At 39.6% G+C, this 21464-nt stretch overlaps 3 protein-coding genes across 3 annotated transcripts in view; 2 read left to right on the top strand and 1 right to left on the bottom strand.

Moving 5' to 3' along the window:
- pde8a (phosphodiesterase 8A) overlaps positions 1 to 4053 on the top strand; it is a 58220-nt gene extending 54167 nt beyond the window's left edge. The window contains exons 20-22 of the mRNA XM_023332532.1: positions 36 to 200; positions 333 to 462; positions 1738 to 4053. Coding sequence (XP_023188300.1) covers positions 36 to 200; positions 333 to 462; positions 1738 to 1844 — 402 coding nt within the window. The 3' untranslated portion in view covers positions 1845 to 4053. The remainder of the gene's footprint in view (positions 1 to 35; positions 201 to 332; positions 463 to 1737) is intronic.
- A 2198-nt stretch (positions 4054 to 6251) lies between these two features.
- LOC102228031 (protein BLOM7-like) lies at positions 6252 to 13490 on the top strand. Its single transcript, XM_014469016.2, has 14 exons — positions 6252 to 6414; positions 6966 to 7176; positions 7267 to 7386; positions 7469 to 7542; positions 8020 to 8072; positions 8210 to 8415; positions 8943 to 9151; positions 9382 to 9442; positions 9711 to 9768; positions 9956 to 10194; positions 10997 to 11101; positions 11723 to 11808; positions 11886 to 12013; positions 12485 to 13490. The coding sequence occupies exons 1-14, from the start codon at positions 6386 to 6388 to the stop codon at positions 12613 to 12615; spliced, it is 1710 nt and encodes a 569-aa protein (XP_014324502.1). The 5' UTR covers positions 6252 to 6385; the 3' UTR covers positions 12616 to 13490.
- On the bottom strand, positions 13484 to 20955 carry fsd2 (fibronectin type III and SPRY domain containing 2). The gene is made up of 13 exons (XM_014469026.2): positions 20878 to 20955; positions 20153 to 20436; positions 19901 to 19996; positions 18846 to 19079; positions 18686 to 18708; positions 18332 to 18453; positions 17817 to 17981; positions 17542 to 17676; positions 16407 to 16560; positions 15724 to 15857; positions 15297 to 15429; positions 15023 to 15199; positions 13484 to 13876 (listed from the first exon to the last, which is right to left on the bottom strand). The coding sequence occupies exons 2-13, from the start codon at positions 20402 to 20404 to the stop codon at positions 13627 to 13629; spliced, it is 1875 nt and encodes a 624-aa protein (XP_014324512.1). The 5' UTR covers positions 20405 to 20436; positions 20878 to 20955; the 3' UTR covers positions 13484 to 13626.
- Between the last annotated feature and the right edge of the window lie 509 nt (positions 20956 to 21464).

The following is a 21464-nucleotide window of genomic DNA, read 5'->3' as shown; positions in this document are numbered from 1 at the left end:
AGTATATCCTAACATCTTGCGTTGGTTTTGTTTAGGGAAGCAGTGACGAGGAGGCTATCAAAAGCGTCCTGACGTCCCCAGAGAACCGGATCCTCGTCAAGCGGATGCTGATCAAGTGTGCAGACATCTCTAATCCGTGCAGGCCCCTGGAGCTCTGCATAGAATGGGCTGGCCGCATCTCAGAGGAGTATTTTGCACAGGTAAATACATTTACTAAGGACTATTAATACAATTTCTAGAATTACATGCTGTTTTTTGGTGCAAAATGTTCGTAACAGACTTTTTAGTGTTGTCAGACATGATGGTGACTTGTGCTCTTGTCTTTACCGCAGACGGATGAGGAGAAGAGACAAGGTCTACCAGTGGTCATGCCTGTGTTTGACAGAAACACGTGTAGCATCCCAAAGTCCCAGATTTCCTTTATAGACTACTTCATCACAGACATGTTTGATGCATGGGATGGTGAGACAACACGGCATCACATAAACAACAGAACCGCTGTACAGACATGTTTTTTTTTTTTTTTACTTCCTTACAATTCCTTGACTGTTTACAAATGTAATTTACAAAGCCAGACTACGATGGATTGAAAGAAATAGAAGGCATGACTGTATAAAATCCATCTGAGTCTGAGTTAGGGGATTCTTTAAGTAAGGATGCACCGATGAGACTTTTCTGGCTGACACCAGTTTCCAATTTTTTATAAAGGCTGGACCTGCTGATTACTCCACCTCCAACCCACATGGTTTTTAATGGAGATTGTAGTTTTGAAATAAATGGAAAATGGCGGAATTACAAGGTTATCCACTTGCATTGTTAACAAATGTCCCTAGTCTTTATTTGATGTTTACCTAACTCTAAAACATTTGTCAAAGCACCTGCTGTAGATTGAAGGATTTATAGACCAAATATGTTGTGACGGGGAAAGAAATCCAACTTTTTTTTTTTACATTTGACCTTCCAAACACCGATCAGAGACGATTAACGATTAGTGTATCTAATTCTAAGATGTGCTTACAGGTGAAATGTATGTACTGAATACTTTTTTTGTCCAAAAATTTGCTATGTGTTGTTTCATTTCACTTTAATGTATCAAAGCTATGTGAGATACTAGTTGGTTTATGTACAGAACAGGCCTGTTCTGTACATATGCTTGGTGTCACAGTGAGGAAACTTGCATTTTGCCATCATATGTAAGATAATCGCACACAATTAGATATTTCAATTATAGCAACCTTGCAATTTTAATCTCTTAGCTGCCACTATTTTCCAAAATTTTACTTGTCCCGGAGAGACGCATAAGGAAAGCTCTTAAACTTCCTAACAACCCTGTGGACTGATTCCATTGTAGTAATTTTTTGTGTAAATGCAGCATTAAATGCTACACAGCTGATCTGTCTGCCAGGTTTCAATCAAATGTGTCTTGGATTGAAAAACATTTTCTCAGTTTCACTAAATTCTAAAAAAAAAAGGCCAACAGAAACAATTCTTTTCCCCAGAAGCTTTGCTGCCACACGCATGATTCGTTGCATGTAAACGCCGTGCAGTTAACGGCCTTTCCAATTTTGATTTTTAAAATTGGATTACAATTTACAATGTACAATTTTGTACAGCATTACACTGAGATTTGTGTAAAAACTAAGGATTTTGCTGCATGTCTCAGGAGACAGAAGGTAAGGGGGATGTTTGTGTTTTTTCACTACACGCCTCACGCCGCCTCCTGTCTCTCCTCTCCAGCTTTTGCGGACCTCCCCAATCTTATGCAGCACTTGGACAACAACTTCAAGTACTGGAAAGGCCTTGACGATCGAAAGCTGCACACCCTGCGACCGCCTCTGGAGTAGCTGCTTGTGGCTACTCAGTCCCGGAAACCCGGGTGCAGAACCTTCTTCTTTCCTGCTGGGAAAGCGTCTGTGGAAGAAGGCCCTGTCTCTACCCCCCCGTCAGCCCAGCCCAGCCGCACAGGGACTCCTCGCCTTCACTCTCCTGCTTCTGTAGCACGCCGAGCGCCTCACATGTCTGTCCACAGCAGAAAAACGCACAGAGGGACTTCCCGACACTGCCGAAGTGCTGCTGGCTTTTCACAGGCCTGTCGGATGGGAACTGTAACCGTCGGACACGGACATCCAGCATCCTCATGAACTTCTCGTGCCTCATAGGCATTCGCAGTGTCGCTGTTGGCACAACTGAATGGAGGACGGCGGAGGGCTTTGGGGGGTGGGTCCTCACTGGCCTCTGTGGCAAAGCATCCATCCTCTGACTACCGCGTAGGCACTCCTCTCTGCCTGTGAAGTTGCTGTTAGCATCTAAAAAACTGTGTCTAGTCCATTTAAGGCCATGTAATCACTTTTTCAACCTCTAGCTCCTGCGCTCGCAGCGAGGCAAAGCCGCTCCTAGAAACCATTGGAGGCCACGTCATAAAAGTACACTCCACTGCTTTTTTGTTTGTTTGTTTGTTTTTGTCTGTTCATTCGTTTGTTTGTTTGTTTGTTTTGTTTTTCAGGCAATATTTCCACGTGTCCTTCAGAAACACAAAGTTTGACACACGGCTGTCATAACAGAAATGAGAGCGGATGCTTCCTTCATGGGTCAGGGGTGGACCTTTGTCCCAGGCCACTGCTGAGAGATGGCAGAAAAGAAGAAAAAAACTCTATTACAGGTTATTTAGTGTGCTAATATTTTCTTAAATTTCCATGTTTTCTATAATAAAATTCACAAACAAATTAGTAAATGAGTAAGAGCAAAATAAATTTAGAATTTTAAAAAAAAGCCAAAGCTATTAAAGACGAGTACTACTACTACGCTCAAAAATTTACAATTATTATTCATGCGACCTTATTAAGCATTTTTTTGTTTTCTTATCAAGAGTACAGTACCAGTTTGAATAAACGAATGAACCCTTTTGTATTGCACTGTATACAACATTAGAAGTGTCTACGTCTCAGTGATTTGTCCAGGAATGGGATGTTGCGTTGGAGAAAAAGCTGTTTTTCTGTTGATCATCATTAGATCGTCTGCTTGTGTGAACGCGTGTGGGAGTTTGGTTTTCCTTTTTTTGTTTGTTTCTTTTGTTTTTATTTGCTTTTTGGTTTATTTTTTTTTCTTCTTCTTTTTGGTCGTTGGTGTGTGAGTGCGCGGGTGTGTTCATTGTTGCAGCAATCCCATACTCCTGGTTTTGATGCTGTAAAACCGCTTGACGTTTGACAACAGCAGCAGAAATATGTGAAAAATCGTTTTGGACTTGAATAATCTTCCTTTTTTTTTTTTCTTTTTTTTTGTCCTCCCTGAAATTTTTTGTATCTGGTTTGACCTACTGAAGAAGAAGAAGAAGAAGAAAAAAAGACTGCCTTATTTTGTACAATATTTATACAATACATCCCACTGTGCAACTGCTACGGACATCTGGAGTTTTTCTTATAACACAGTCAGAAGGTTACCTTCAAGTAAATCTCAATATTTTTATAGACAATGAATTTTACACTGGATTTGCAGCAGATGAGATCAACCATAATAGCTATCTGAACACCTGTGAAGGAGAAAGCCACACAGAGCGTGCGTATAGAGAGCTGAATGGTAAAGCAGGATGTGGATCGCAGAGTTGTCTATCACTGTCTTTAAAGCAGTCTCCTGGAGGCCAGCTTGCATTGATTTTTTTTTTTTTCTTGTCTTTTCTTTTGATCAAAACATCACTATACTTGGCCCATCGTCCAACACCCTTATGCATAGACCTGGGTAACATCATTTTTTTTTTTTTTTTTTTGTTCAAAGTTGGATTCAGATTAGGATACTAATTTCTACGTTAAAAGATCTATGCTTCTTGAGAAGATTTCCTCTTTAAACAGTGTATAAATCCCATAACAGCTAAGCAAATACTGGTTAATGAGATGCATTAACCACAATTAATTTTGTTTCTCTCTTATGACAGAATTGTACACTTAATCAGGGGATTTGTATGTTCCTTCTGATTCACATTTTTGGTCTGAAGGCACGGGGGGGAAAATAGAACCTATTCAATAAAAAATTAAATATATCCTTGCAGTGTTTTTCCTGCAACAGTTTTGTCTCTGGCATCTGTCCTTTCTCACGTATTGCATAAAATGACGCATACTGTCCCTTGTGAAAGTTTTTATAGCTTTTAAGGGTTTTAATGGTTTGTCATGTTACAAACTTGAGCTTTAATGTATTTTGTTGTGGCTTTAAGTGACAGGCCAACACACATTGGTATGTGATTACGAAGAGGAAGGAAAAGGATGCATGGTTTTCACATATTTTTTTTACACATAAAATTTGGAAAACGTTTGCATGTATTTGGGTTTAGCAACCCAGAATGAATACTTTTTAACGACCCCTTTATCCTGCAGATGTAAAGTCTTTTGGGGGTTTGTCCGCCGACTGTGCACATCTACAGACTAAAATTTGTGTCCTTTATTTTCCTCAAACTAGCTCAAACTAGTCACATTGAATGAAGAGCATCTGGACTTTGTCTGGCCCATTCTTGTAGCTGACTGTACGTTCGGGTCCAACCCAAGTGTCAAGTCAGAGATTTTCTTTCGTTATTGCCTTGTATTTAGCTCCAGGGAATGATTATGCAGCCATCACCAAGTTTTGACCGTCTTCTAAATGTTTGTTGCATGTCTTGTGGCAACAGAACTCCATGTGGCTTTCTTTCTGTTGCTCCTCCATAGTAGAGAGATAGGTAAAGTGTGTAAAGACTATGTGTCCTGTCAAAGGTAAGACACACCTTTTGGATTTACATCTATAAAATGTGTGTACTTACATTTTCAAAGTACACACAGTAAGGTTTGTGGTTGTAATGTGACATTAAACATGAATGACTTTGCCATACCATAAGTGAACTGGATATTTGCATTCAGTTCTATAAATATTTTAGCCCCATGCAGACATGGAGTGTGGTTAATATCTGTTTCACAAAGGAAAAAGAGTGTACTTTAAGTTTAGCCAACTCCAACTCAAAATATTACATATTTGCTCCTTGGCATTTTAAAGAATAAGTAAATTCTGGTGTTACTGTGTAAATAACAAAACTTTTCACATGTAATGTGACATCATTAAGAGTAAGGGTAACTTTGTTATCTTCCATATAATCGATCTACGTGTGATACAAGAATGCTGCATCTTCTCCAAAGATCAAAAAGACAACATAAGAATTTTTGGAGAAAAAAAAATTGATCAACTAACATTGGTGTTCATACTTACTGCTGAAATCCATTTTCTGCAAAACTACATGAATAGACCCAACAATGACATCCAGGCTGGAAAGAAAATGTTTCTTTTTAATAGGAAGAAATCTTTGGCGTGACCGGGCTCAGAGAGGACAGCCATCTGCCTCAACCAGTTGGAGGTGAGGAGACATGAGGAGAGACGGCACCAACAAAGACAGACGGGATCGTGTTTGTCTGTTTGTCAACTACAACGTTGGCTGTTGGCACAAGATGGGGGGAAAAAAAACACTGTCCACTCCTAAATGATTTTTTGAGTCATATTACGAGTAGGACCAACTTACTTGATTGTTTTTGCAATAATTCAACGACAGTATTTTAATAAAGGTATGAAGGAGTTTCACCAGGCTCAAAGATCCTTGTCAGATCAAAGTGAGTGGAGTCCTTTGCAATTACCAGAGATATTTACCTTTTTCATCTGAAAAGAGGAAAAATAAGCCTTGTGATTTCATTCTTGATTGTTGTGAAATATGCTCAAAGTGAAAATGTTCCTTGCTATATTAAAGACTTTTTCCAAATACAAAAGGCTAAACGTCTATTATATGAAGTGAATAACATGCGTCAATACAAACCTTTTCTTTAACAAAACTGCTTTTGAATTTGAATATAAATGCACAGATGAGGCTTCTCCTGGGCCATAGCTTTTTTTTTCCTTTGACCTCTAACCCTTCAATTCTTATTTTCATTAAAACTGTTTTCTCTGTCTTCCAATTAGACACATTAAAAGAGATTTAAAAGAGGTGGTATTTTTCAACAGTAGCTACAGAAAAACAAAACGTTGCTTTCAATAGAAAATATGATCTTAAATAAATAAATATGTGCTTTTTATCAGATTTCTTTTCTTTGCAATGACCTAAGCCGTATAAACAAGTTTTACTGTGAAAGGCAGAATAAGTTTAACCTTGGCACAGGTGGGTTCGCGGTGTCACATTTGGGCCCCGTACAGTTCTGCCTGTCAGCGCGCCGCTGGATTGTTCCAGACTGACGTTACGTAACATTAAAACAGCCCAACTTCCGTCAGATCAGACTTTGCGACAAAGTCGTCAGAGCAAACAGTCGGCGACATCGGACTGATGGCTGCGGTCGTTCAACACAATCCATATTAGAGACGTTTTAAAAACATTTGTGTTTTCCGGGGTCGTGCTATGTCTTCGGGAATGACGGGACAAACGCCGTGAGTATTACCTTATTTTGGAGATAACTCGAAGAGCGAGCTCACAAGCCGAGGCCGCGTTAGCCATGTCCTGCTATGCTAACGCTAGCTGCTGCGCTAGCCACCTAATAGCTTCTTGGCCTAGTAGTAAAAGTTAGCTCAGGGCGTATCTGTACAATTTATTTTCACTGAAATCTTACGCTTAGAACCAGTGTGTTAGGATTAATTCCACTTGCTACTATATAAATTTATTGTTAGTCTATTGGTGGTTTATACAGTTTAAACTAGAATCGCAAATTGGTGTTAGCTAACTCAGCGTTAGCTTCAGCGTCTGTGGAATGCTAAATTGCTTGTTTGTGTTCTTGATATTTCGGAAGGTACGAATATTATTTATTGCTCAGAGATGCACATTTGGTCAAATATTATAAACTGTCTTAATGTAAAAATAGTAGTACATTAGAGAGAGGAGAAAGGAGTTAAGCTCACATTAACGTGAGCTTAACTCTCCGTTTTATAAAGTATCTTCATTTGACTGTTGCACTTTTTTGTGTGTGTGTCTGTACGTTTTTCAGCTGCCTAACAAGTCGCTGGGATCAACCAGCACAACCTAAAAAGAGTGTGGATGTGCAGCAACAGAAGAGTATTGGCAATGCCACGCTCCCCGTGGCGGCAGAAGAAACACCAACAGGGGGAGTTGAGAAAGCAGCAGCCATGGCTGCTAAAATAAATGCCATGTTGATGGCAAAGGGAAAACTTTTAACTCCTCCACCATTACTTCCAAAGGTGCATAGTTTAAATAATAAAAAAAAGAAAATCTGGAAGGAAGTCTTTTTCTGTTCTTGCAATACTAATACTTTACTTTGTTTTATTAAGAAACCCCCAAGTATCCCTGTACCAACCCCTGTAGAAGAAATGGTGGTCACAGAGGTCGACATAAATGACGTACCACTAAACTGCAGAGAACTTCTTACTAAAGGAAAAACACAAGAGGAGGTAAGTGGAAAACTGGCATTAAACACAAAAAACAAACTTTTTTTTTTTTTGGTAACATTTAATTTCTTCTTCTGTTTTTCAGATCAGGTTATTTAGTGGAGCCGTAGTCTCAACTAAAGGTCTTTACATGCCTGAAATTGAAAAAGGAGCGGGAGGGTATGTTGCACAGGGAATTTAATGTTTTATTTTCCATGACCAGTTCTTCAGACGTCTGACACTTTTAATGATTTCTTTAAAAAAAAAAAGAAAAGACAGAATTTGTGATGGGATAATAGTTTTGTTATGCAGAGTGGAAGTTTTGAAAGAGTGAAACAAGAAATAACACCTGGGATATTAATAATTTGATTCATGCATCTGAAAATATAGGAAATATATGCTGTATTTGAACTTTAACTTTACTGTATTGTCATAGTTTGTGTCATGCAGTCTTTTTTTTTTCAAACAATTGAGATTTGTATGCAATACATCTCCAAAACTTTTGTAATAACGTCTTACTAGATGTCAAGTGGAAGTGCAGAAATGTTTAATTTTTTTATGTTTCAGTGAAAAACCTTTTTGTGCACATTAGACTTATGGGGAAAGTGATGTTTAGTGCAAATGTTTCCCTAACATTTGTGATCTGATTTCTTTCAGACAAAGACCTTTGTATTTACATGTTCAGGGAAAAACACAAGAGCAAGTCAATAGTAAGTAAGATTATTATTATTTCTTTCATTCAACGAGCAAATTTGATATTGTGTTTGAAAGATTCATAATGCATCTGTCAGTTTTTTTTTTTTTCCCCATCTCTCACGTTTTTTTTCTTTTTGCTTTGGGATATCAGAAGCTGTGATGAGAATAAAGGAGATAATTTCTGAAGATGTGATAAGAGCCTCAGCAGCATCCGGAGGACAGCAGGTTCCTGTGATCCCACCACTCACTCTTTACCCTCAGCCACCTCGGCCGGTCATTCCCACTCCTGTGCCACGTTTGCCCAACGCAAACTGTGTGCCGGGCCAGGGACATCGCCCAGCAGCTCCTCATACAGGGGTGGGTAAACCTCATAGTTTTTGTTGTGGTTCAAACAATAAGGCTTCCCTTTGGTTAAATACCCAGAGTTAACACACTCTCACTTGTGTTTTTTATGTTTTCACATGGGGAAAATTACATAACAGCTGTTATGTCGATGGAACATACACAGATCACAACAACAGGGATATTTCTGTTAAAATAAAGCATCTTTTAGACCAGTGAAAAAGAAAGAAATATAAAATGATAATCAAAAGCCATTATTGCACTTATGGCAATAAGTGCAAGATGTATTTCTAGCTAATTTTTTATAGAATCAAGCAGGCCTTTTAACGGAGGTAAAGAAAGTGAGGCAAATGGAGTTTGTTGCCTTCACTGAAACTCGCCTCCAAAATCAACTAGCAGAGAGAATATCCTTGGTTTGGAGTGAAAAACCTTGGATAGCTGCATTTGCTTACAAAACCTCTTTTTCCTCTAGGAAAAAAATATTTAGCTAATGTAACTGGAAATAATTATTGACACCGTTTATTATTTTTCTTGTTCCCCAGAGTTTTGTGCACACTAAAATCTTTGTGGGCCTGGACCAAGCGTTACCCTCATTCAACGTGAAGGAAAAGGTCGAGGGTCCATCCGGTTCGTACCTGAGTCACATCCAGACTGAGACGGGGGCTCGAGTCTTCCTCAGGGGGAAGGGTTCCGGTTACATCGAACAGGCATCCAAACGAGAGTCTTTTGAGCCTCTTTATGTCTACATCAGGTATGTTCACTGTTTTAGACCTTCCCATAAACCTTTTAGGTGTAGTGTGAAGGATTTCCCTCTTTAAATGAAACAAATTGTAATCAACGTTGTCTGGTTTCAGTTAAATAATGAGCAGCTAATGCTCCTGCTTGCACAGAAGTGACAAAATGTCTTTTGTTTTGCTGTCTGCGAGTCCCTTATTGAGTCTGCTTCGTTCTAGTCCAACAAAGCTCTTTTGTGTGTCGCAGCCACCCGAATGCAGCTGGATTAGAGTCAGCTAAGAAACTCACAGAGAGTCTGCTTGAAACTGTAAGTTCATGATGTCACCATGTAGAAAAGTTTCACCTGAGTTGGAGAATATATTCGGAGGTATAAGAAGGTGAAACTACTGAAGCGTATAGTTTCCACTGATACCCACCTCCAAAATCAATGTGGTAGTGTGAACCGCCTGATCTCGAGTCTTAGATCTTGTGTGCTCTGCACCTACCCACAGACTCATTACTGACAACAAATTAGTACTGTCTCTATGAAACTTGTCATTCATGAGTTATTTTTATTTTTCATCTTTATTCATTAGGTGAGAGCTGAACATGCCCAAATGGTGTCAGTGTACACAACCACAGGCGCAACGCAGCGTAAGTATTATTATTACTGCTACTGGACAAATTCCAACAAGTTTATCCAGTATCAGATACTGGTTGGCTGCATTGTTCTTGTGATTAGAGAATATTCCCTTGGCATCATTAGTGGTTGAGCAATAAGTTGAGTTGGTAAGCCATACTCCATTTATTTCAAAATTAACATTCTACAATTTCATTTCAGCATACGCAGCACATGGATTTCCAACTAATAGCAGTTACTCTAGCCAGGGGTCCTGGTATAACTACCCAGCAAATGGGTATGCTGGCGGCTATGCAGCGTATCCAGGAGCCGGTGGTTACTGGAGTAATGCAAATGGCCCCCCAAGTCAATCTAACCTGTCGACAACCCCATCTCCATCTTCTCAGGCAATGATTCAGTATCCAGTGTGTCCTAGGAAACCACATCCCTTTCTTGTCCAGGTGACTGCCACACATTGATATCTTTATGTCGAGATTTTTTCAGTGTTTATGTTTCGGTCACATCAGTTTTCTTCTGTATGTTTTACCAGATCCCTACACATCTACACATTTGCATTGCAGAAAATTAGAACGTTTATTATTAATTTTAGTTCAGTAATTCAGTTCAAAAAGCGCAACTTCCACATAATATAGATTAATTACATCCGGTGTTTGTATTCCAAGCCTTTATTTCTGTTAATGTTGAAGATTACAGGCTTCAACTGTAGGCTGTAATCAATTTTCTCTGTAAATTGCAATCAGTTAAAATAGATTTTGATAGCAGGTATGTTGGCCTACTCAAAAGTATCTCCATGTACTTCACCCTAAATGAAGGTGGCCCTTTTTGTAGTATTCTATGTTGATTGTGCAACTTCTGGAGCAATGAGCAGCAGTCTTTCCTACGAATGTGTAGGGTATGATATGGTAATAACTTTACATCCTGTATCTAAAGATATATATATTGGTAAGGGTATTTATTTGCTGATATAGACATTTTAATTTTATTGGCTGTAATCAATAATCATCAAAATTAAGAGAAATTGACCCGTGACACCCTGTATATCACTTTCTGTCACGAATCTATTTTAATTACTCAAAATGAGATTCTAGTTTCAGATCGAAATGCACTTCATCTGAATAAAACAAAATGTATAAAAACATTAAGCTGACTCAATCTGTGGCTGTGAGGGGTTGCAGGCTGTGTGTGTTACAAGGCTTTGAACACACACAGCAGTGCACATATGTTGGTTGTGCTCTACTTAAGGATCCGGGCAGCAGTGAGACAGTGGAGCCTGGAGGATCTTTAAACACCCCCCCTGACTCAGGAAGTCCCAAAGATCACTTCCAGGAGGGGGCTAAGGATGAGCAGGTTAGCTGGAGCGCATATTGGTTAAAGCTCACTCTGGTTGTGCTCAAGTTTTGGATCAGTTTGGGTTTCATGAGGATTTCTGAAGCTTCGCATCTGGAAACTCAATGCCGTTTCACTTGATGATGTTACATAGTCGCTCATAAAACATTTTTTTGTTGTTTTTTCATACCTTTTGAACGTCACACCTCTCTCTTGGTATACTATTAAAATATCAGCCATTCCAGATAACATACTCTGTTTGCAAACCCCATAAACATGAGTGAAGTAGAATAATTGATCATAGGTAAGTTTTGATTTGGAACAATATTTGTTACTCTTTGCAATTATTGCTTCATAAACAAACAAAATAGTGATTTTATTTTTTTATTATTGTTGTTTGGATCATAATTACAATAAATATTCACAAATATTTGTGTAAAATGTAAGGGCCACTTTGCAAATTCTTGCCAACGTTTTTATCAAACACTGAGTGCGAGGGTGGCCCGTTTTAATTCATACATTTAAAAATGAGCCCATTTTTGTAGGAATCACTGAAAAATAATGCATATAGATCATTTCAATCTTTCAAATCTTTTCATGATGAGTTAAATTTTCTAAAGTGATGCCTGATTTCCTCTGTAGCCTGCCAGCTGCTCTCCAGAGGGTCCTGCTCACCTGGAATCCACCCTTCCTTCATCCAGCGTTGGAGAGGAGAAAGTTGTAGAAAGGTTGGATTTTTACAAATTTTCTCTCAGATTTCCTTCAAGTTGATTTTGGGACAATGTTGACATTTGTATCTCTTCAGGATATTGATGCCTCCACCTCCACCGCCATCGCCATTTGTGGCTCCTCCCCCCGTTACGCGCAAGAGGCAGAGGGACGCCACGCCAGAAGCCCCGGCCAGCCCGCCCCTGTCCGCCCCCACGTCTACGGGTATGCACTTCTTCTCTTCCAACATACTCAGAGAGCCTGAAAGCTCAGACGTTTACTTCTGTGGAGTTCTGTATTGCATGTCGTAGCATCTCCCCCCATGGATCAATGGGGGAGGAGTGGAGACCTGCTTGAACCGCACCACTGCTGGAACTCACTAACGTGCTCTTCTTGTATATGTTTTTTGTCTTTCCCTTGTTCTCTCTCTCAACATGTGTCCCCCGGACGTGCCTGTAATGGATGTGTGCTGTGCTGCCGTTTGATTTTGATATCTTCCCTCCCTCCCGCCCCCGGCTCTGGATCAAACCAACTCAAAAACCACGCCTTTTGTGGGGCTCCTCACTGGGTTTCCATTTGTTTTTGTTCTCTCTCTCTCTCTCTCTCTGCTCACCCCACTCCTCCCCTGTTTCTCTCCAATGTCTCCCACCTTTCCTTTTTTCTCTCTCTTTTTCTCCATTTTTTTTGTAATTGCAGGTGTTGACGAAGAGGTGTCGGTGAAGAAGACTAAAGTGAGCGTTGATACTTCTGGGCTCGTGCCCTACGGCGGAGATTCCTCAGATGAAGAGGATGAGAGGACACACAGCAGTAAGACAGAAAACCTATAACGTCTGTCATCCCCCACTGTCCCTGAGATTTTTACAGACCAAAAGTTTTAACTCTCACCATATCGACACAATGAAAGGAGAAGTCTGCCCTGAAATGACCATACCAGCATTTTTATACATTTTACCTCCTTTGTTTCCCTCTTTGGTTTATCTTTCTATCCTTCCAAAAAGGACAGGTTTTCACTATGTTTTGGCTCTTGCCAAAATTCAGGTAAAACTTTCCGTACATACAAATAAACCTGATGGGTTTAAAACAATAACATACAGTATGCGGTATATAGATTACAGTGTGTAAATTCCCAAATTATTGCACTTTGCTAATCTAAACAGAGGTTCTTATTTCCTTTGTCCATCCATGTTTAGGTTTTTGTTGTCTGTGTCTCTAGATGCTCTTGCACAAGTAAGATTAAACTTGTTTGGATATATCTTTTAATCTAAAATACTTTTTTAGCTGATGTAAATACAGAAGCTAACAACGAGGTTGATATTTGCTTGTAGTCAAATGTCATCTTGGGCTTTTGAAAAAAGTTGAACTTTTTTTCACTTTAATCTGACTAAATGTTGCCCTCATCAACTTTTAACACAGAACAAATGGCATTAAATCCCAGTCATTACACACATCTCAAAGTATGGAGGTACACAGGGTGGACTTCTCTAGGATGTGAATACAGCTGTATAATAAAGAGAAACTTTCTTCTTTTGTTTTTCCCCCTCCAATTTTTAAGAAAGTCAGATTTTGAGCTTTGACATCTGGCCTTGCTGCAATCGCAGATTGTTTAAATACATATAAACTTCAGTGAAACCTTTTTCTTGTCTTGGAAAATGGTGTATGCCTGTTCCCATGGAATACTATAATAAAACAACTTCAGAAAGTACATTGTTTTTATTGACGCATTTCTGTCTGAACATTCATACTGTAAATGATTTTATTTGTAACATTTAATGTCACTATAATGCAAACTGAGGTTAATTATTAGTTCCGTTTATGACCTCGTTAACACCGACTTCCTGTCAGATGAAGGTGTAGTCAGGAGCTTGTATGCCATTATGTACAGTAAGTGCTCCTGGGTTGTCCAGGCTGAAACACGGGTGGACATAATTGTGAAAGTGACAGTGGAAGGTATGCAGATGTTGCTCCATATTAGCATTGAAGAAGCTCAGAGTCCCCCTGTCGTAGTCGAGAGCCACTCCAATACGCACTGGATGCACTGTAATCCTCAAGTCTGGACTCCAGCCATTATGCAGGAACTCATACTTATGTCTAAAAGTAAAGAGGACAATGCGATATTAGAAGGAAAAGTTCTGTTTTCTCTCATGTGGCTGGCCGCCTGCTCTGGGAAAGCACAAGACTGAGCCAGCAACTGATATCCAAATGGCTGCAGATGAAAGAAAATAAGAAATGTGACTTAAAAGTTTGCGTAGGCAGAATGAACAACCTGCCCACAATGGAGAATCGCATTTGAAGCTTGTATGATATGAATGACTCGATAAATGTGACAAACGGCCTGACTTGTAATAAATACAGTTGCTATAGAAACACAAGACGAGGTATTTCATGGTAGTTCCTTTGAGCTCAGGCTTTCACAGGGCTGATGCACATTTTTGTATTTTGCTTCGGAAAGGGAATTTTAAATGCTAAAAATACAGTCCTGGCCCAGTTTCCAGGATCTGCAGTAATAGTCCTGTGGAGGATCAGCACGTTAATTCTGATAGTGGATGAAAACAAATCTGCTTGAGCTTTTGTACTGTTAAAATGAGAGCCAGTTTAATTTCCCTCTGCTTGTGCTGCAGTTGGAAAATTGCCATGCTTCAACAATTGATCAGGTTGCAAATTAAGAGCCCAGATAAAAGTAAGGAATAAATTCCTGAGCAGACTATTAAATGGTTTTACACTTAAACATTCCACTAAAGCAGCTGGTATCCACAGTGGTGAAAACATATAATGCCCTATAAAACTCTATGGAAGAGAAATAAATTTGACAATAAAACAAAAACTGACCAAAATACTTTTAGTCTCACTTAAATGGATAAAAATCACACAAGTTAGTCAGTTCAGAAGCACATGATGAATATCATGACTCAGCATTTTTAAATGATCTACAGAAAGTTCCTGCTACTGTTATGGATTTAACTTTTATGATACGTTCAAGGAGGAAACCCAGCTCTTGAGAAAAACATGAGGGCTAACCTAGTGTTTGTCAGAGAGGACAAAGACCAGGACTTATGCAAATGAGTCTAAATGTAATTATTTGGACACCAGAACAAAGGAAATGTTTGACCTAAGCCAAACAGCAATTCAGAAAACTAGCATCAAACTAAGAGCATTTCTTGGTTTAAACAAAATGCAATGGGTGACCTAATTTTCCAGTGGATATAACGTGACAGACTGGAGTTGTGCACCGTTTACCTGGACGGGGTGCGAATGTGTCTCATACACCAGGAGCTACCATTGGCCCCGAGGTATGCGTCCCTCTCTGTGTCTTCGTACGCAACTCCGACACGAAACTCCGTCTCATCGTCCACCTCGACTTCCCAGTAATGCCTGCCTCGCACTGGAATCAGATCCCCCAAAATGGCTACACATCTGTACACAAGCACACACACATACATACGTAAAATTAAAGGTACCACTGGATGTTTCAATGACGCTTTGTCGCACAAGCAACTGTTGGACACTTCACCTTGTGAAAGTGTTGTCCTCAAAAGCCATTGCCGTTATGGGCAACTCCTCATCTCCATAGAATATAGTGAAGCCGTCTTCTGACATGGAGAGACAGGGATGAGCGGTGTCCTCCAGAAGGTAGAAGAAGGTGCCTGTTCAGTCATCACATAATAACACAAGGAATTTCTTGTTAGGATATCTACACACTTGAGGCTCCTTTTCCAAACAAGGCCATTATAACCCACTGTGTTTTCTAACGGATCCATTTTAAAATTCCTTGTTTTAGCACTGTGCATCCAATAGAGTTTCATTTCATGGAGTGCTAGACTGAGATGTAACCTAACATAGCAACTTGATTAATAAATTAATAGCTCAGAATATTGTGTCCTCTACTAGTCAAAACCACTCAAAGATTTCCAGCAAGCGAGGTTGTTTTCTGTTTTTACCAGTTGTGGAGATGGTTATAGCATCACTCCTGTCACTTGGACCTCCAATGTTGACAGCTCTTACAGAGATGAGGTATTGCCGCCCTGCCTGCAGCTGGATCAGACACTGACAGGTGGGCACGGCCACTATGGACCTAGACACAACACATGAAGGAAAAAAAAAAAATCTAATTTTTCTTTCTTAAATCAAGTTCAAATCAAAGGTCACTTTTCGAGTAGTTGTTCTTTGCAGCCAGGTAAAATTTATTATACCTCATCCTTTGTAAAATACCAAATAAGTAAATTCAGAGTTGTAATGTGGAGCTTTAAATAGTTTGTATTTTGCAGCAAGCTGATGAAAAATAAGAAATGACTAAGTGTGAGGACACACTTCCAGCTGAGGCAAACACTGCTGCAGGAGCTGAAGCTAAGAATAGATTTTCTAGGACAGAGAACGTCTTGATTCAGCAGCTCTATAACCTAGGGACCTGGAAAAATCCCAGGCCTGCACAACCCTGGCTCTATATGAAGATGATGCAACAACAAGCCTTGTGTCTACCAAAGCAGATGAAGAGTGCTAATACCTTAGGGAGCAGTATGTTGCAAATCTCTGACACCTTAAACATTTCTTTCTATTTTTCTTAAGAAATCATTACATAATCATTGAGAAAGATTGAGGTGGGCATTAATAGCTCGGTTCTTACTCAGTAATGCTGTTCTCTGTGCCAACAGTTCCGGTCTCACTGAGCTCCACGGTATAGGAGTCTACAGGGTTGGTGTTCCCTGACTCCCATCGGATCAGAGCAGCTTCTGGGCAGCTGCTGCACTCCCTCTGCTTGATCACAGGAGGCGACGGCACTACGGAAACACGATTTGGGCTTTCATTTATAGTGTCAAGCCTCTTGAATACTTGCAACTGAAGTTATAGCAAAAAAAAAAAAAAACAAGCTAGTATCCAAATGCAACAATCTTGCTTTTAAAGTCTAAGAAATCCTCGAAATTATTCAACCAACTGAATATAATTCTTTATCAGAGCACACATTGGAAAACTAGATGTGATCTCAGGCACAACTGATGTCAACAATCAGAGGTTTTTTCCAGTATTACTTGGATTGGGTTTGTGAGACTGAACACTTTGTTCATGGCAACATCTCACTGAGTGTTAGGAATATGACTAAGTTCAAGAAATTCAGAGAAGAGATTATCCTCTTGAAAAGTTTAAGGGGTGCTATTATGGATTCTCCAGACACATAGTGCCATTTATAGCACCATGAAGTAACTATGTTACCTTCAGTTGTTATAAAAATGTTATATAAATCAAATATCAATTTGAATTTGCAATTTCACGTCCCTTTTTTTTAAGAAGCTCCTGCTCCACTATGACTTGGTTTCAGAGCATGTCCTGGTAAATATTAGAATGCAAATCAATGGTGACTGACTTGAACTCTCATTAGTTGGGGATTTGAAAAAGGCGGGAACAGCACACAAATCCAGAAATAATAGTGAATTGGAGGCCCTTGTGTATGAGCAGCAGGCATAGAGTCCTCAAGGATGCTGCCAGAAGCTGGTGCCTGGCTATATATCCCATTTGCAGCAGGCCAGAAAAGCAAAAGGCTGCTCTACTAAGTGCTAAATATTCTCTTCATGAACTGGTTGAGTAATTTGGAGACTGCAGTTTTCATTGAAAGTGTCATTTTCTATGTAATTCGAAGAAACCACTTGTAATAGCACATGACATTACAGTTTTGTTTAATTTGACAATAAATCTAATTTGCAGTGGCGGGTGAATGATTTTCAGTGCACCTATAGTGTTGTGAGGACACTGTGGCACTAAATTACCTGTCATGTACAAGGCCTTCTCACTCGCTGGGCTGATGCCTGTTGTGTTGGTAGCCGTCACCCAAAGCTCATATTGAGCATTGGGGAGCAGTTCTGTCACAGTGCAATGGGTCTCCTTCACTTTTACCTTGCTTTCTGAAAAAACAACAGCAACAACAAAAAAAAAACACATCCATTTAGTTGGACTGTTGCTGAAATATATATATAAAAAAACAACAATTCTACAACACTATATTTGTAATGGTAGTGTGAAAGCCAGTGAAAGCTTGCCATACCCTGCGGTGCACAGGTACCGTCTGCGGGCGTGTCCTCCAGCACCGGTCGGTAGTAAAGCTCATAGTACTCCACCGTGTCGTCGGAGAATAAGCTCCAGCACACATGCAGGGAGGTCTGGGTGGCCGAGTTGGGCAACTGCGGGTTGATCACTGGGGCAGACGGAGCTGTTTGTATGACGCAAATACACAACCAGTCCACTCTTGTTATCGAGGCAACAACCAAAGAACATGTTAAAATAGCTTCATCTAGTAAACTTTACATTAATTTAAATGAGCAGTACCACTTTTGCCAAGAAGAAAGTTCAAGTATCCAATCAGAGAATTCGTACAGGCTTGTTGCTAAGGAAGACTATATTTCAATCGGTACGCATAATTTTTATGCTGGAGCTACGGGCATCTTTGGTGGAATGTGTATAATGTCTGGGCAATCTCTGTATCACAGAGTTTTCTATGTTGTGCATTATTCCGATATCCTTGTGATTTACTTCAATAGGTGATTCGTTTATGATTCAGACCTGGCACAATATTGATGGAGTCCATCATGGTTTTCACATCTGACAGATCGGCCAGCGGCGTAATGAATTCCAGACTCGTCGACAGCGAGAGGTCGACGTCCTCCTTGGCAAACTCCTCGACTCTAGTTAAGCATACAGGTCATTCTGGTAAATTACAAGATTTAAAACAAAGATGAATACTCAAGTGCCATGCCATCTGGATCACACCTTAGCATGAACATTTAAATAAAGCAACATTTATGTTACCAAGAGTTTATATGTTGGCTATGTGCTATCAATGTTAGGTCCTCCCAAATCACTCTGCAGTCCCTGCTAGTGTCACAACATGCACACACAGAGCAGCTTCATGGTTACCTTTTAACAACGGGCATAACTGTCTGTCAACAAAAGTCAAAAGGAATCTATCAAACAGGATTGTTTTTTTTTTTTACATTTACGTTTTGAAATATCATGACTGATGTGTTTTATTTTGTGTATGGAAAAAAAAATCTCTAACTAAACCAAGTTGAGTTACCTTTAGGAAAAGCCTCTTGTCCTGGCAGCGGTAAACCTCCTGGGCGGTCTCGATGAGCTCCTTCGAGGTGTCCAGCGCCTGCCCACAGGCCACCAGCTGGTTGTACAGGGACTCCAACTTACCCTTCTTCTCCTCCTGCAGTCCTGTCTCCCTGTCGTCATAGCGCTGGGACAACGTCTGCAGCACGTCGTTGTAGTGCTGCTCCAAGTGCTGCTCCTGGCGGCCGAAGTTCTCCTGGACCAACATTCAGGCGATCCGATGCAGTTTGAGACTGAAGCATTGATCTGCATGTTCAGTTCTCCTGCTACATGCACTGAGAATGGACCAGGGCTTCAAGAAATGTGCCATTTCAGATTCCAAGGTAGTCTAGAATATTTAAATTGCTCCCTGGCAGATTTTCATCACATTTAAGTGCAAAACTTTTACCTAATGTAAGGTGAACCGTGAAACAGTGCAATGCAGAAACTGGATTCTAATTTGTCAGAAACGTAAAGGGTAATTTTGCAGATTTTTAGCCAGTTGCAATAACTTAAGTAACACCTACTTCAAAATCTATAACACTGAGATTACAGAAAACTAAGATAACTAAAACTAAGATAAGTAAAAAACTAAGATAGGAATTCCATTGCATTGAATCAGGTTCAGGTGAAAACTTATGATCTAGGAAGGCCCGGAGATCAAGAAAGCAGTGGAAGTAACCTGTGGTTAATTCACAAACTAAAATGTCAAAACTGGACAACAATCAAATAGTTGTGTTGTAGCAAATCAAACAGAAATAATGTATTTAAATTGTGAGTCAAATTAAATGTCTAGAAATGAAATTTAGATCACACCATGTCATTTTCCTTACCAACCCATTTTAACTTGCGACTTGCCAAGGAAAGTCAAACCCAATAATAACAAAAGGGTAATGTGTATATTTCAACAGCATATGCTATTTGAAACCTGTGTGGATTGAAATAACATATGAAGCTTTCACTCCCCTAATTTGTTTTTGTTTTAAATCATTCGAGATGTTTGTTGCATAAAACGTTCACACAGAAATATAGATTTACCTCCACAGTGAGAAAGATTTCCTCCAAATGACCAGCAAAGTTCTCCATCTCAGCGACCTTCCCCAGCAACTGATTCCTGGTGGAGGTGATCTCACCCTGAAAGCAGATGAGACTCAGGGTCCAACACTTTTCTAATTTAATTTTTTTTTTGTGAATTATTTGTGAAAAACTGGTTTAAAGGCAAATGAAACCCCAACAAATTTAAGAATGAATTAACAAATGGCATGCTGTTGTGGTGTTAGTGCCCCTCACCTCACATTCTCCCTTCTCAAACACATCATCACGTCCATCTTCTGCCCCAGTGGGGGACGGACAGCTGTCTTCACAGGGTTCGAACCGCAACGACTCGTTGGTGTTAACTGAAAACCTCTGGAAGGTCCTTCCTGCAGGCTCTGGAACAACAGTGTATGCCTCCATGGTGCTCGATTCTCTGCTGAAGTCCTGCTGCTCGCTCTCTTCTGAGATCACATCCAGCCTGCCCCCTCTGATGTCATTCAAGTCCATGAGAGCACTGACTGTGCACAGTGGACAGGGGTCTGCAACATACACAGGTTGAAGAATAGATTCCTTCAGATCATTCTTTTCTAAATTACATAAGCGCGTAGGTCTATAAAAATGTGTACATAGAAATAAATAAGAATTTAAAAATCTGTAATTGTGTTTTAGTGACTTGCTTCTGATAAATAAATTAAACTGGGAGTTATGTGGAGCAATTAATAAAAGAATTAACTCAGTAATTCACTAAAATAATCTTCTCTGAATAACTGATCCGGGGTTGTTTTTGTGTCCGACAAGCAAACTTTGTGAGGGGTCCAATCCCTAAAGCTGAGGCTGTGACAAAAATAGATGCAACTCACACTGCTCATATGTCACAAGTATTTCAAATATCTACACCAGATTTGTTTCTTTCAAACATGCGATCTATATTATGCGAACAGAGAAGTTTTCTTGGTATTGTAAAATATAAATTACCATACCGGTATCAACAGGATTATTTGAGTCGGTAATTTAGGATGGAAATCCCCCAACAGCTGATTTAAAGGTCAAAGTTGAATGCAAAACATGGAGTGTTGTGGTGCGTTCGTGTAACCTCGTAACTTTTCAACATGAACCTAATGACCACATTTTGATTTGACTTTGACCTAATTTATGATTTAGTTCCAGTTAATTTCGTCTTGAGTTAGTAATATCATATTATTGACATTTGTCTTAGGTACAATAAATATTCTAGCTTAACTGACAGGAAACTTAAATAAACGATTCTACTGCTAATTAATGACACAATATCTGTAATGTTGCTGCTTTTTATGGAACCCGTCTGGTCACATGGATAAATATAAAATAATGGCCACGACTTAATATTTCATCGGCACGACTTATTTCATTCATGGGCACGATTAAACAATTTTTATCCTAGGTTACCAGACGGACTCTGTAGCTTTCCCTAGTCTTAGTGATGTTTTTTATTATTAAAAACGATGATAGTGTGTTAATTTTAATTGGCTTAAATTGTTTTTCAGCTCAGATAAAATACGCTTTTACAATTTCCGAGTGTTTGTGACGC

The sequence above is a fragment of the Xiphophorus maculatus genome, chromosome 4 (assembly GCF_002775205.1).
Source record: "Xiphophorus maculatus strain JP 163 A chromosome 4, X_maculatus-5.0-male, whole genome shotgun sequence".
NCBI lineage: Eukaryota > Metazoa > Chordata > Actinopteri > Cyprinodontiformes > Poeciliidae > Xiphophorus > Xiphophorus maculatus.
The sequence above is the reverse complement of the archived record's forward strand: the minus strand, read 5'-3'. Positions and strand labels throughout refer to the sequence as shown.